The sequence below is a fragment of the Perca fluviatilis genome, chromosome 2 (assembly GCF_010015445.1).
Source record: "Perca fluviatilis chromosome 2, GENO_Pfluv_1.0, whole genome shotgun sequence".
NCBI classification, from domain to species: domain Eukaryota; kingdom Metazoa; phylum Chordata; class Actinopteri; order Perciformes; family Percidae; genus Perca; species Perca fluviatilis.
The window spans coordinates 41,189,978-41,204,004 of NC_053113.1; the positions used below are offsets into that span (position 1 = coordinate 41,189,978).

A 14,027-nucleotide genomic window follows, 5' to 3' on the forward strand; every position below is an offset into this window, starting at 1 on the left:
CACACACAGAGAACGTCAAAGGTGTGTTGTGTTTGATTCTCGGCATGTGGCTGTTTGCCAGAAGGCAAATTTTAGTTTCAAAAGAAGCTGGAGGCAGCAAAAAAACCACCGCTGGCTAAAGTATTTAAAAATGGCGGGTTTGTTCAGGACAACCCCCCCCAGTCTGTCGCTATAACAATGATGACGCAGTGATTAGTGACGATTCTGTCCGACCAATCAGGAGTCTGCAGGTTTTCACGTCACCTCTTGGTATCACCTCAGCTCGCTTGGAACCTCGACGGAGGTGCTACTAAAAAAAAGTACCTGTTGGCAGGTACCGGGGACTTTTCTTTTCGTAATGGATAACCAAAAAAGTAGAGTCGAGGCGTGTCGAGCAGGTACCATGTAATGGAAAAACGCCATTAGTCTTTTTCCCTTGCCTGGCTGTAATTAATTGCCATCCCTTGCCTATGCGTTCTCTCCTGCTGTTTGTGGATGGACACAATTTGTTAGCTCTAATTAATAATCAAGCCCGCTCCATCTTTATGAGCTCACAGTTCATCATGTTGCCGTTGAGAGCTTATTGAGAGCTCCCATATGAAACCACTCTCTCTCTCTGCTCTGTCTTTCTACCACTCTTGTTCTCTCCGTGTGTCTAGCTGGATTTTTACTCTCTTTTCTTAACCCACCGCGCCTCTATTAAACTGGTCTTCTCTTCTTTTTTTATGGTTCCTATCTAATTGAGGGTTACTTTGCACATCAGTTTGCTTGGATTGTTGCCATTTATTTCAGAGCCACGTCTGCCAAGTTTCCTCGGTTGCCTTAGAAGACCTGCGCAAAGTCCCACTTGAGTTTGTTTGTTGAGATCTCGATCCATTTTCAGACAAGAGGAAGCAGGTGGGTGCTCAGCGTGGCCTTACCACCCTTGCGCATCTGTGTATGTGTATGTATATGTGTGGACGTGTCTGGCCTTTGAAGTCTCTCCCTTGGCTTTTTCACCCACCCTGAACAATTATCCCCCATCTCTCCGCGTTAACCTCCAACCCCCTCTCGACTCAGACTGTTGATTCTGTTGGCCTGCCCCAGGAGGCGTGGAGGTGGAGACGGCTTATGTGATGTTGACGGGAGATGATGGCGTTCCCAAAGTGTTGTCTAGCCTCTGTTTACACTGCCAGAACGGGCAGCTTGTTTGTGGCTATTCTTGGCTCTGTCAGCCTGCCGTTTTGTGGAGGAGGACTGATGTTTTTCCCGTGACTGCTTCCTCTGGAAGGCTGGCACTCCACGGCCACGTCAGCACAACCAATGCTCCAGTCGACTCAGGGGGAGGGGAGTGGAGGGGGATGTGGCCTTTTCTATCTGATCTCTATCAGCACTTGTGCGTCAGTCTGATGTAAAAGAGTGGGTGTTTTTTTCCCCCCCATTCTCCACCCTACATCTCCTCTCTCTTTTTCTTTTTTCTCTCTCTGGTAGATGTGTGTGGCTCCCTCATCCTACCTCCCTCACCCTATGCTTTCCTCTTCTCCCTTCGTTCTCTATTCAGTACACAAAATCTTTAATTCTTTCATATTAAACACTAACGTGATTCGTGATTCAGGAGTCGCCCTAATCAGTCATCACGCAGGTGCACAGCAGCACTCTGCATGAGCACGACATCATTTATTAGTCTTAAAAGTGAGTGGAGTTAACAGTGCACACTTTGAACTCCCACTCAAATGATATTGTAATCTGAAATCAATGAGGGCCGAGCCGGTGTGACTGCGTTCATTCAGGCTGAGCTCTCCCATGCTCCCTGAATTGAGATTTTGTCCTCGCTCACCTTGTCTTCTTAGGCAGTGAGTCACTTCCCTACGTATCAGTCCGCTGGCTCAGTGTACTGAGACGGGCTTCAAAGCTCTTTACCATTTTGATACCAGTATAAGAGGCCTACCTAACAAGGACTAATGCAGTATCTATCTAATAAAGGTGTGTGTGTGTGTGTGTGTGTGTGTGTGTGTGTGTGTGTGTGTGTGTGTGTGTGTGTGTGTGTGTGTGTGTGTGTGTGTGTGTGTGTGTGTGTGTGTGTGTGTGTGTGTGTGTGTGTGTGTGTGTCATGAACCGTTCATCCAATCTACTTCACATTTGGTTTCCTGGGTACCCAATGAACTTGGGGTTTGGATTTTGGAGCAGTGTAGACAGCATTGGATGTTAAAAATAAAACTAAACGCTAGGCCTGCACGATAAATCGTTATAAAATCGCCATCTTGATTCACCCCTGTTCGCAATTTAATTTTTAAATGACTGTGATATTTTTTTTCTCTCCTTCAATTAATTTATTGAAAGCACTTGACATTGACATGTTTTAATTATGTAAAGACATGTTCAAGGAGTTCAGATAGAGCCTGTATCAGGGCCATATTTAGTTAAATGTGTTATATGTCACTATTTCTGGTAGCCTACTGTACTTAAATGGCCAGTATGTACTTTATTTTCTTTATTCATTGAAGCGTCTGTTTACAGGCTTGTGGTGATGCGCAATGTGCTATAAAACTAACTTTCTAACTGCGTGCCAATCGCTGCTCATGCACACGCATTCATTCTCCCTTGTAGGGGGAGGGGCTTAGGAGACCGTTTTGGGCTTTAGCGGAAAGGGGGGAGGGACTGATAAGTCGTTCAAATTTTTTGGCTAAGTCCTGGATCTTCACAATCCTACCTACGGCACCTTTAACTGCTGCTTACAAATGCATTACATTATAATGACACAACGTCAGGTAAAACATTTCATCTCTATATACTTCAGGCCAGCTCTGTCAACCTAGTTCTCACTTGACCAAGCCAACCACTGTACCATTGATCTAGTAAATATTAAATAAACTTTGGGCATTGTAGTTTAGTAATGGCATTGTCTGTATGGTTGGGATATGGGTGTCGAGCCTAAAGTGAGGAACTGTGGTCCAGTGATATGAACGTGGTGAGTGTAGTGCATCACTAATTTAACTACAAAACCAACTAGCTATATTGCCCTGCAAACATAGCCTGTCTCTGTAGTGAGCTGTTGTTGTACACCTAGCTAAAACTAATGCAACAGCCCTGCAATAAACTGTACGATCATTTGGAGGTTGTAGTTTATGGTGCTCCTGAACGGTACTCAGTAATACTAAGAGTAGGGTTGGGCGATATGGAGAAAATCAAATATCACGATATTTTTGACCAAATGCCTCTATCGATACCGCAGCGATATTGTAGTGTTGACTATTGGTGCTTTCACAAAATATTTACACAATGAGATTTTTGATAAATAATCATCAGCAATGTGGATATAATGACTAAGTGGGTAAAGGCAAATAATAGAACAGTTACAACAGTCTGGTAAGTTCAGAAAATGACATCACTTTACTGTAATGCAGCCTTTAAAACCAGGAAAAGACAACACTTATGCCATGTTATGATATTACGATATCCAAAATCTAAGACGATATCTAGTCTCACATCACAATATCGATATATTGCCCAGCTCTGAGAGGTTTTTCTAATAGTCCACGCTTGGTATAGTAATTAGAAATACCTCTCAATATGACACAATACAATTCAACAGCAGCACCACAAACTCAAACCTTCAAAAAGACCATTAAGTTGATTCAACACCTTTTTTTAAAGCCATTTCAACAATAACTGAACTCTATAACCTTCATAAAGGTAGGGTGTATTGCATGGCTGTTATATTAGACTGTAAGCTTTTAACTAGGTTTACCTGACAAACTGGCAACTGTCCATATATCAACACTATCTTACTGTTCCTCTCCCCTGAGAGGTGGAGCCTGGACTCCAGCACCTGGGGAGGTGGTGCTCGATGCTAGAAATGGGAGGTTTGAATGTATCATTACACAAAGCCAGCCTCTGTAGTCATGTGCACATTTATGGCTGCTCATTTAGAAGTGCCTTCTCTCCTGCTTACGCCCGCTTTGGCAAAAGGAAAGGGAAACTCTTCCTCAAGCAGGCTGCTGGGAGGTCAGTGTGTGTCGTAGACCTTTTTTGCACTCCGGCATGACATCTGGCATTGCGGCCCCGGTGTTTATGTCTTAGGTTTGTAAGAAGAGAAATGTGCGAATGGGCCATCTTAGCACAGAGGTCCCGCTCTCCCTTTCCCTCTCCCAGGCTTTGTGCTGAGCCATCACTTCTCTGAGCTGAGCTAAGCCGCTGCACCGGCCCCGACAACAGAGCCACGCAGGAAACTTTGTTGTTTCTCAGCACTTTTGTAAAGTGGTCTTTTTTTGGGTTTGCCAATTCAAAATAAAATAAAAAATGCATTTCTCTGCTTTTTCTTACTCTGTTTAAAAAAATATAAGTTGAAAATAAAGAGCTGGTTTAGAAGAGTGAATCAACTGTAGTGATTGTCCCTCCAACAGAGAATGCTTGAGGTTGACTTGTGAAAGTCTGCCAAGTGTCACATGCCATAGTTGGCATGATGGGAGGAGTCATTATGGTTGTCCATGGTTACAGAAATATAAGTCAACTTATTATCTGCCTAGAAGGTTTAAGGCAAGGGGGTAAGCCAGCCTCCACAAAGCGTAGCTCCTATGGAGCCATTTTGATGCTACCAAGCCATCACCTCCCGTTTCTAAGGCAACCGAGCATTCCATTGACTGCCATTCATTTTGACGTCACTTTGACAGCGAATAACTTTACATCTGAAACGTTTAAAGACTCTATTTGTCCATTGTTTATTTCTAAAGAAACATGAGAATGTATAAAAGGCTCCATTACCTTGTATCTCACGTTATGGCTCCGTAGCAGACGCTTTTGTAAAAATAGGCAAACGATTGTGTCATAACCACCCGACTTTCTGTCGCATAGTAGAGGAATATAGTACAGGAGAAGCTCGCAGGCAGTTTGGACTTACATTAGCTGTTTAAGTTTAATTACTAATGTTAACTAGCATTTTAGTTAGCAATAATTAGCCTGTGCCCATGTTATCTCCTTACATATACCTACGCTCTCCGTCTCTGCAAGATTGGGAATGATTGAGATTTCTCTTGGCACAGCTACCAGAAGACTTTCTCAGGTTGTCAGACACGTTGCTCACGTCACATCTACGTCTTCAAGCTCAGTTGGAGGCTGCACAGTAATGCTCAGCCATCACCGGAAAAGTGCTTCTAATATCCTTCACTGGTCTCCGTCTAGAGCAACGGGATCTATTGGTCAATTTTTACTGTCTATGGTTTAAGGCAGCCGGAGCACTTTCAAGGCTTGGATGTACAATAATAAAGATGAGCAACTGTACTGAAATCAATCTTTTTGATTACAAAGTCAAGAGTACTGTCAGAAGGCTGTGTGTAAAAACATGGTGGAAAAAGTCAACAAAGCCTCATTCAATCTCCAAGTTTAAAATCTTGTTGCAAATTTGGGATTTTAGGCAAATTAATTGGATCAATTCTTCAACTATTGTGTCGTGTTTTGATGTGTTCGGAATTGAGTTTGTGCTTCCGGCGGCTCTTTTAAAAAAACTTGTAGCTGATGGCCTTAACATAAAAAGCTACAGGGTTATTATTCAGGCGACTGCTATGTTGAGCCTCATCAAGGTTATCATTAAATTAAACTTTAACCCTTGTGTTGTCTTCCCGTCGAAAGTGCACTTGTTCTCCTCCCGGGAAAATGAACTTTTTTTTTCTGACCTTTTATATCCCTTTCTTCAACACTTTTGATGCTTTTTTTCTACTTTATTTGATGCTTTTGTTACCCAACCACCATACACCACTAACACCAACTTATTAACACTTATTTTTGGAATTTATGGACAATAATCTTCATTTGTAGGAAATTATACCTACTAAAAAAAAAAAAAAAAAAAGAAGAAGAAATTATGACAAAATTTGACTAACATTAGAGGAAATGCGTGTTGATGGATAATCAGAGACTTCAGGGCGCCCGGATGGCTCAGTTGGTAGAGTGGGTGCCCATATATAGAGGTTTACTCGTCGACGCAGTGGGCCCGGGTTCGACTCGACCTGCGGCCCTTTGCTGCGTGTCATCCCCCCTCTCTCTCCCCTTTCATGTCTTCTGCTGTCCTATTCAAATAAAGGCTGAAAATGCCCAAAAACATAATCTTACAAAAAAAAAGTCGAAAGAGTCAAAGTTTAGTCAGAATACAATTTTGAAATAATTTAAATTTTTTTGAAACCATTAAAAAAATTTTGAAACGCTAAAACTTAAAACATCCAAAATTCAATAAAAGTAGTGATCATGAATTGTACGTGCGAAGAGCATTGTATGGAATCCATCAAATTCTTGGATAATTGTTATTTTAAAAAAGAAAAACATTTTGATTTTGAAATTTTTAAAATGGGTCAAATTGGACCCGAAGATAACATGAGGGTTAAACTAAAAAAAAAAAAACACTTGTTAGCTGTTGGGCCCATGCTAGAGCTTGAGTGAATCGGGTCAGACTAGGGCTGAAATTTCCACCCCTTGCTCTAATCTAATACTTTCATCCCATTTACCACAGATGAAACCGCTGTTTGCCCTGAGGGAAAGTGTTTGATCTCGCTCCTTCCTTTTTCACAGGTCCTGCTCAGGTTCCCATGATGTCTCCAAATGGTTCAGTGCCTCCAATCTATGTGCCTCCTGGATACGTTTCACAGGTATTCATTCTATACTGCTACCAGTGCAATGTTTCTAAATTTGGCCTCTGGCCGAGCAAACTCGGAGCAGCTTTGATATCTGCTTCCTGTGCTCTCGTGTGTTTCCTCTCAGATCATAGAAGAGAATGGAGTGCGGCGGGTTCTGGTTTTACCTCAGCAACCAGAGTTCCACCCAGGGGGCCACTCCCCTCTCCACCACCCTCCACCTCCGCCCCATGCCCACCTGCCTGCCTTCATCCCACACCCTGCCATGATGCCCCCGCCACCCCACCTGTACACGGGCATGGCAGGGGGTGTGGGCGACATGAGCTCTCAGTACATCTCCCAGTACCATCCGGCTCATATCTACTCAGAGCAGGGTGAGTTGGAGCCAGCAGTGACTGGGCTGTATCGTTATATGAAGATGTTATTTATTTGTCCCCAGCACTTCATTTGCACAGTTGAGTTATTCAATCAAGGTCTGAGTCAAACTGTTTAGTCTTTCAGTTTCTCAATCTTAGCGGGTTTACCTCAGTACCACCCCGGTTTATTTGTATGCCCTTTTCATAGTAACCTGTGAGTTTTTTGACCTGCTTCTCTGGCTGCCAGAAAGGTCTCTTCCTGTCTGTGTCGCTATGAACTCACAATTGTTGCCTTTTTTGTTCCTTTTAGTCTCTGCAGATTCTCACTCCCAACACGGACGCCCGCCGTTTGTTCACAGAGACGACAGAACTAGCAAAACGTACGAGCGTCTGCAGAAGAAACTGAAGGACCGTCAGGGAGGCGGAGGAGGCGGGCAGGTGAAGGACAGCCCTCCCCCTTCGCCACAGAAGACTTGCAGCAGCCCCCCGACAGTGGACATCCACAACGGCGTCGGAGGCAATGCGCTGGAGGCGGAGCAGGGGCAGCTCAGCCATGCAGTGGCCGGCCCTGACAGGCAGGCAGGCAGGGGGAGAAATGGAGAGTCAGGAGGTAAGGGGGGTTAGAGGGTAGCGGTTTGTCGAGGGTTCACAATCGGGCCGACACACAGCATTCACAGCCTTTTCCCGGATGTTAGGACTGTGTTGTGTTCAGGAGCTGAGAATAGTGCCTCATTAGCTGCTGCAGCTGGTGGCAGTGAGGGATCAGCAACACGGCCACCGTTATTCTTGATTACATAAACTCTGACTGCTCATTAATCATGGAGTTTAACACTGCTACTTGGCAACACCAGTGCATAATTAAGGAATTACTGTCAATTTTGAAAGCGTATTGACAAGTAATTTCACCTTATGACCTAAAGAAGGTTGCTGAAATGTAGGAACACTGAAATATGAGCAACCTACCACTGAAATGTAGTGAGATGTTTAAATCATGCGGTTATCTACTATCTATCTTTAACTTTTGATAATTCCTAGAGAAGGGGGAGTTTTTGCATTCTATTAGAGCTGGGCGTACAAATGTACCTAATTAGCAAACCAAATTTGTGAACGTGAAAATTACTATGACTGTGGCAGCAACCCTCTCATGATTGAATTATGTATTTTAGCTGCAATGCATTAGATTCAGGTCTCCTCAGGCGACAGTCGAGAAAGCACACAGACACGATGTTCAGAAATGTCCCCCCCCCACCGATACCGACTGCCCAATGTCAATGAGCCATATCGGCCAATAATCTGCAGATACGATCGTTTTTGTTGTTGTTTTGACAGTAGATTGACGTCTTCACAGCACTGTGCCGGCTCCAAAAAACTGAACAAACCACAACAATCCCAAAGCAAAAGCTCCCCGTCTCGCCTGTGACTCACGCAATCCTACGCCATGTGTGCGAACTCACTGGGGTAGCAAGTGAAAACATTCCGCGGCACATACACTCTGCTAATGGTCTGCATACGTTACACGTTCAATATCTCTTTTCTGCTAACCTTGTTATGTTTGGCTAAAAAGATGTTTAAAACGGTCAAATCTGATGGAGAGGGGGAGAGAAATACGCAGGAACCGGGTCTTCTAGCTCTGTCGTTTCACTTGCGCTCGCCATAGTGTGACTGACTAGAGCTGCAATCCGCTTGTTGAAGCTAACTTCAGTGCAGCAATCTACAAACAAAATGCAAAATCGGCAACTAGAAAGCATTATTGCCGATCTCTGAATACGTATTTTACTGAATATCAGCCGATAACGATCGGCGGCCAATTTATCGCGGCATCTCTAATTACTGTAGCAAGACAGATATTACAGTGCCCACAAAATCCAGCAGAACCATTTGCAGGCAGACAATAGGTCAGTATTGCATGTTTAGACTGACTGTTATTATTTATGACCTTACTGAATTATGTGTGTCTTTATTTCATAATGACGATGGTGTGTTTTATCTGTATTTCTCTCCTCAGAGCTGGATAAGGAAGCTCAGGCCCTGCTGGCGCTATTGAGTACCATCAGTACACCAGTGGTTAGTATTCACTTCTGCTATCTTATTTTATTGTTTTTCTCCATACAATTGGCATGATTTTATGTGACTCCATTAGCGCGTGTGTTCATGAAAACCCGTAATGATGCAAATGCGGTGCGTCATTAAACATTCTATTAACATCCCTGATGAATTTTTGCATACATCTAGCTAATGGAGTCAGACCTGCTGACTAGCATCCATGTGTTGATTTCTATTCCCAAATGTACCACCAAACAACTCTGCTAGCAGTTACTAAAGGGTTTAAGCTTTGCCTCGAAAGAAGTACTGATTTTTAGCTAAAATATACCAAGCTCTCCCATCTTCATGGTACTATGCTTGGTGGCTTGTAGACGACAATTTAGATCACATATTAGACTTGGGCAAATGATTGGATAGAAATATATACATGTATGCAAAAGTGCGGTTTGTTTTATTCTTTGAAATGTGTGAAAGTGTGAAAACCCCTGATTTAGTAGTGCTGTAGTAGCAATGTGGATAAATAAAGAGGAGAATAGCAGTTTCAACCGCAGCTGGATGGGAGGCAGCGGAACCCGAAATAGAATTTCCTTGACCTTATATAAGATGGGCTTTGTCATACACTGTCGCTAAGGTCTAAACTCCTCGTCACTAAGGTCTAAACTCCTCATAAAAGTAGCAAAACAAGTCCATTGGAAAGATGAAGGATAAGGTTATAGCAGGATGTCTAAAACAGGCAAGGTTCGGCTTCAATGGAAAATGGATTCTTTCCGTCTTTGCTGCCACGCTGAAGGACTGAGAATCGAACTGTGAGAAGTGAAGGAGTAAGGTGGGCCCCCAGGGCAGAGGGGAGGAGGAGCCACAGACTTGACCTGATTGACTTCTTCCACATACGAATCCCCCCTGCCATGTAGCTAAGGCTATTTTTAAGCCTCCTCAAAAAAGAATGAAAAATCTTAAAGGTCCAATATGTAATATTTGTACTGTAATAAATCCAAAAATGACACCAATGCCTCATCAGATATTAAGGAAACTTGTTAAACAGAAATACTATCTTTTCTGACAACAATGCTAATGTCAGTATTTTTTCTTTTTGAAATTTACATTCCGTGACGGAATTTATGTTTATGTTTTGATCTGTGTGTTGTTATCAACGGCCCAGTTTGACAGCCAGGCCAGGTTGCCAGATATATCTGTAAAAACGTAAACCCAGCGCGCTACAGCTGTAACGTTAGTACAGCCATGAAAGCAGCACACAAACGAACAGGATCAACGGAGATAGATTCTACCCGACCTAAAAAAAAAAAGAAAACAGCATGTTTCTAACAGTTGCGTGACCAGAGACGTAACAACCCTCTGGTAAATATTGGAGATGTATTTGAAAGATGGAGACAGCTTAGATCCCAAAAGGACGCAGAATTGGCTTATTTCCTCCTGAACAGGTAAGCATAGCTTCAGGCTAATTTATCACAGCCACTAGGGACGGGCATCTATTTTTTTAGATGTGGCATGTGCCGTGGTAAGAGGAATAAAAGCTTGCGTTCCATGGTCAGGTTTGATGGTTTTACGTAGACTTGATTGTGACCCATGACATTTTCATATGACAGGTGTCCGACATCCAGGCCAGAGGAGCAGTAGCGAGCTGGGGTGCGCCCACCAGGCCCGAGAGCGAGAACGGCAGTGTGGAGGACGACTGCGGCCCTCCGGAGCCCCTCAGCTACGAGGTCTCCATCTCATTTAGCGGCAAAGACGGGAAGTACAAGAGCATGTACTGGTGAGCACTGGCTGCGAGACGCTACAAGGATTAAGATTTTTTTTTTTACAAAGACATTCATTTAAAAAATGATACTAAAGAACATTTGTGTTTTATTTGTCGATGCAGCGGGGAAGAACTAAGTGCTACTTTAGAAGATCTTCGACCAGCAACAGACTATCATGTCAGGTTGGCATAACCCTCTGCCTGCTTTTGTTTGATCTACATTGTTAATGCACAGACCGACATGTTGTAACCACTTTGATCTTCTTTCCTCAGGGTCCAGGCCATGTGTAACTGTTTACAGGGAAGCCCGTCGGAGGCTGTGAGCTTCACCACTTTAAGCTGTGAGCCGGATCCTCCCAACGCTCCCAGGAAGGCCAGTGGGACCAAGAACACACTTGTACTGCAGTGGAAGGTAAAAAAAAAAAAAAAAAGAAGTTAATGGATGAGTGATGGAGTTTCATTTCATTTATTTGTTCATTTAACAGGGACGGTGCTCATTTATCAACAGCAAAGTAACTGTGAATGAGCCAGAGTTATCTCAGCAGGCTAATGTTCATCCGTTATCCTTGGCCAGTTTGAAAATGGCAACCCAAAAATTAATAAAATACAATAAAATGACTTAATACAGTCAGCACGTAAAAGTAACATGCACAGACCAACACTCAAACAGGCACAACAAGTAACAAACACAACACATCAGACAGCAAGTCAAAAACAACAAGACAGGTCTGCAGGCAGGCAGGCAGCAAAAGTCAGCAGGCAGTCAGCAGTCTAATGTGGTCAATTAAGTCATTTCTTCTGCTGACCAGTAAAAGAACAAGTATTTACTTCTCTTACCTGCATTGGCAACATATACCAGTCATTTTAGATGCTGTCACAGAGTTGGGATTTTAAACCACACTTTTAGGGGTGCAGGACAACTAGCAACCACAGCTATCTGACAGAAAGCAATAAAACAGATGAACCAAACATTTAGACAATTGTCTCTTTTGTGTACAGTAATAATACAGAGGTGTTACAATAACACATACGCTAGCTCTTAAGTAGCCATATGGTACGTGGTAGTTAATTATAAAACAATCGGCCAGTTAAAATCCCCAAAATGGCTGGGGGAACAGAGGAAAAAAATTATTCCGAAGCAATCTCCCCTTCCTCAACAGCCATTGCTGATTTCAGTGTGGTACTTTACCTTCTGTGGCTTCATTAAAGTTGCTCAATTGCTAGCAGTAAACGGTAGTGGTTACACAGATCACCTCCCACGTGCGAGTGTAAATGTGTGAGAGTTTAGCGAGGCACTTTCAAGAACAACCGTGCATGCTCGGCTAACTTCACTGAATTAATTAAACCATAGAAGAGTTTGCTCACCTGGATGCACCTAATTTGTTATTAGTAGGGCTGAAGATTGCTTCTTTGTAATTAGTGGCAGTAATAGGAAATGTTTGGCACAGGGTTTTGAATGAAGGGCGGTCGGGCATAGGCCATCTAAAAATGTAAATTTTGGTGTTGAAATGCTATTGTTTTCACTCCGTTGAAATTCAAATATTCGTTTATTTATTTATTTTTATTTTTTTGCACAGCCTGGCATCCCCATCCAAACGGTTCTCATTCGCGCTTCAATATGTTCGAAATATAATACTCTCTTTTACAATTTTCTTATATAGCCTAGCCATTTTAATAGGCTGGACAACCCAACCTCGTTATACTTAATAAATATATTTGCTTCTTCTTGGACTACGAAAGTGTTCCTGCAACGGGAGTATTCTCTGGCTAGAGCGCAGAACAGCGCAGTTTGCATGGACAGAAGTGCATGCCTGAGCTTTTATTTTGGGTTAAGCTGCGTTGCTTTGACATTGTGGGAAATAAAATTATAGAAACAAAATGTATTATCCTTTTTACCCATTATTATCAATCTAAATTAATCTACTGCGAAATATAGGAGACTTTGAGATTTTACTGGGACGTCACGTCACATGCCCCAGTTAAAACGTCCATGAGTTGAACGTCATTACCATCACGATTCAGCGAAAAGAAGACAAAAATGCCGAAGACTTCATCTGTGTGGGAGAACTTTAAATTAAGTGAGAGACAAAGGCAGAGTGTCAAATATGCAATTTGAAACTGGCCTACCTACTAACAGGGGACTGTGTCCTGCAACAACAAAGCAGTTGCTTCATCTCGCTTGTCTCTTTTACCGTGAAAAAAAGCTGCCTTCAGGTGCGGTTTGGAAATGTTGGTTTCCCCCGCCGCCGCGGCCGCCACCGAAGCTTCGAATATTCGCTGTTGAAAAGCACCGAAGCTTCGAAGATCAAAAACTGGTATTCGGTACAGCCCTACCGTTTACATACATTCAAAGTCAAATAAATAACTGAGCATTGGTGTGTAGATTAGTGGTATGTGTATTTTTATATATTTCTCTGATGGAGATATGATAACAAACTATGCATGATTCGTCTACAGCCTCCATGTGACAACGGTTCCAAAATCCAAAACTACATTCTTCAGTGGGATGAGGTGAGTTTTTATTTATCATGAAGGAACTGTTGAACACTGCGCACTCTCATGTGTCAGCGCACTCTCATGTGTCATGTGTCACTGAGATTTTTCAATTCACAGTTCTTAAACTAAGATGTTGTTCTCTGAAGGGGAAGGGCACAGGGATTTATGAACAGTGCTACTATGGACCTCAGAAGCAGTACAGAGTGACCAAGCTTTCACCAGCTTCAAGATACTCCTTCCGCCTCGCAGCCAAAAATGACATGGGTGTAAGGTAGGCACGCAAGATTATATGTTGTCCATTTTTTATGTTACTGTTTCTTCCATTCACTGTCCCCATCTGTATGTGCATGTGTCTCTCACTCTCTCTCCTGTCTCTTTCTCCTGTGTTCTCTCTCTCTCTCTCTCTCTCTCTCTCTCTCTCTCTCTCTCTCTCTCTCTCTCTCTCTCTCTCTCTCTCTCTCTCTCTCTCTCTCTCTCTCTCTCTCTCTCTCTCTCTCTCTCTCTCTGCCCTCCCCAGCGAGTTCAGTGAAGTGGTGGACCTGTTCACCTCATGCAGTGTGCCATTGCCACCCTTCCCTCCAGAGCTGGAGATGGCAGGGGTGACCTGGCTGTGTATGAAGTGGCAGAGGCCCACTAGCTCTCCAAAGGAAGATGACATCTTCTATGTTTTGGAGATGGAGGAGGAAGGCTCGGTATGTCTCTCAGTCTCTTTTTAAATAGAACAGTCTGGTCACCTGAGACCCAAAACGCACAAATGACACCGCAATGTCTGCAACTAAAGGTTTTATGTAAAATATT

At 43.1% G+C, this 14,027-nt stretch overlaps 1 protein-coding gene across 5 annotated transcripts in view; it reads left to right on the forward strand.

The window, feature by feature from the left end:
- fndc3a (fibronectin type III domain containing 3A) overlaps positions 1–14,027 on the forward strand; it is a 70,004-nt gene that overhangs the window by 37,531 nt on the left and 18,446 nt on the right. For all 5 annotated transcript variants that reach the window (XM_039821191.1, XM_039821211.1, XM_039821199.1 and 2 more), the window contains 10 exons: positions 6,517–6,593; positions 6,706–6,952; positions 7,245–7,544; positions 8,940–8,998; positions 10,582–10,748; positions 10,857–10,916; positions 11,007–11,145; positions 13,191–13,244; positions 13,376–13,500; positions 13,747–13,921. In XM_039821191.1, the coding sequence (XP_039677125.1) occupies positions 6,517–6,593; positions 6,706–6,952; positions 7,245–7,544; positions 8,940–8,998; positions 10,582–10,748; positions 10,857–10,916; positions 11,007–11,145; positions 13,191–13,244; positions 13,376–13,500; positions 13,747–13,921 (1,403 nt within the window). The remainder of the gene's footprint in view (positions 1–6,516; positions 6,594–6,705; positions 6,953–7,244; positions 7,545–8,939; positions 8,999–10,581; positions 10,749–10,856; positions 10,917–11,006; positions 11,146–13,190; positions 13,245–13,375; positions 13,501–13,746; positions 13,922–14,027) is intronic.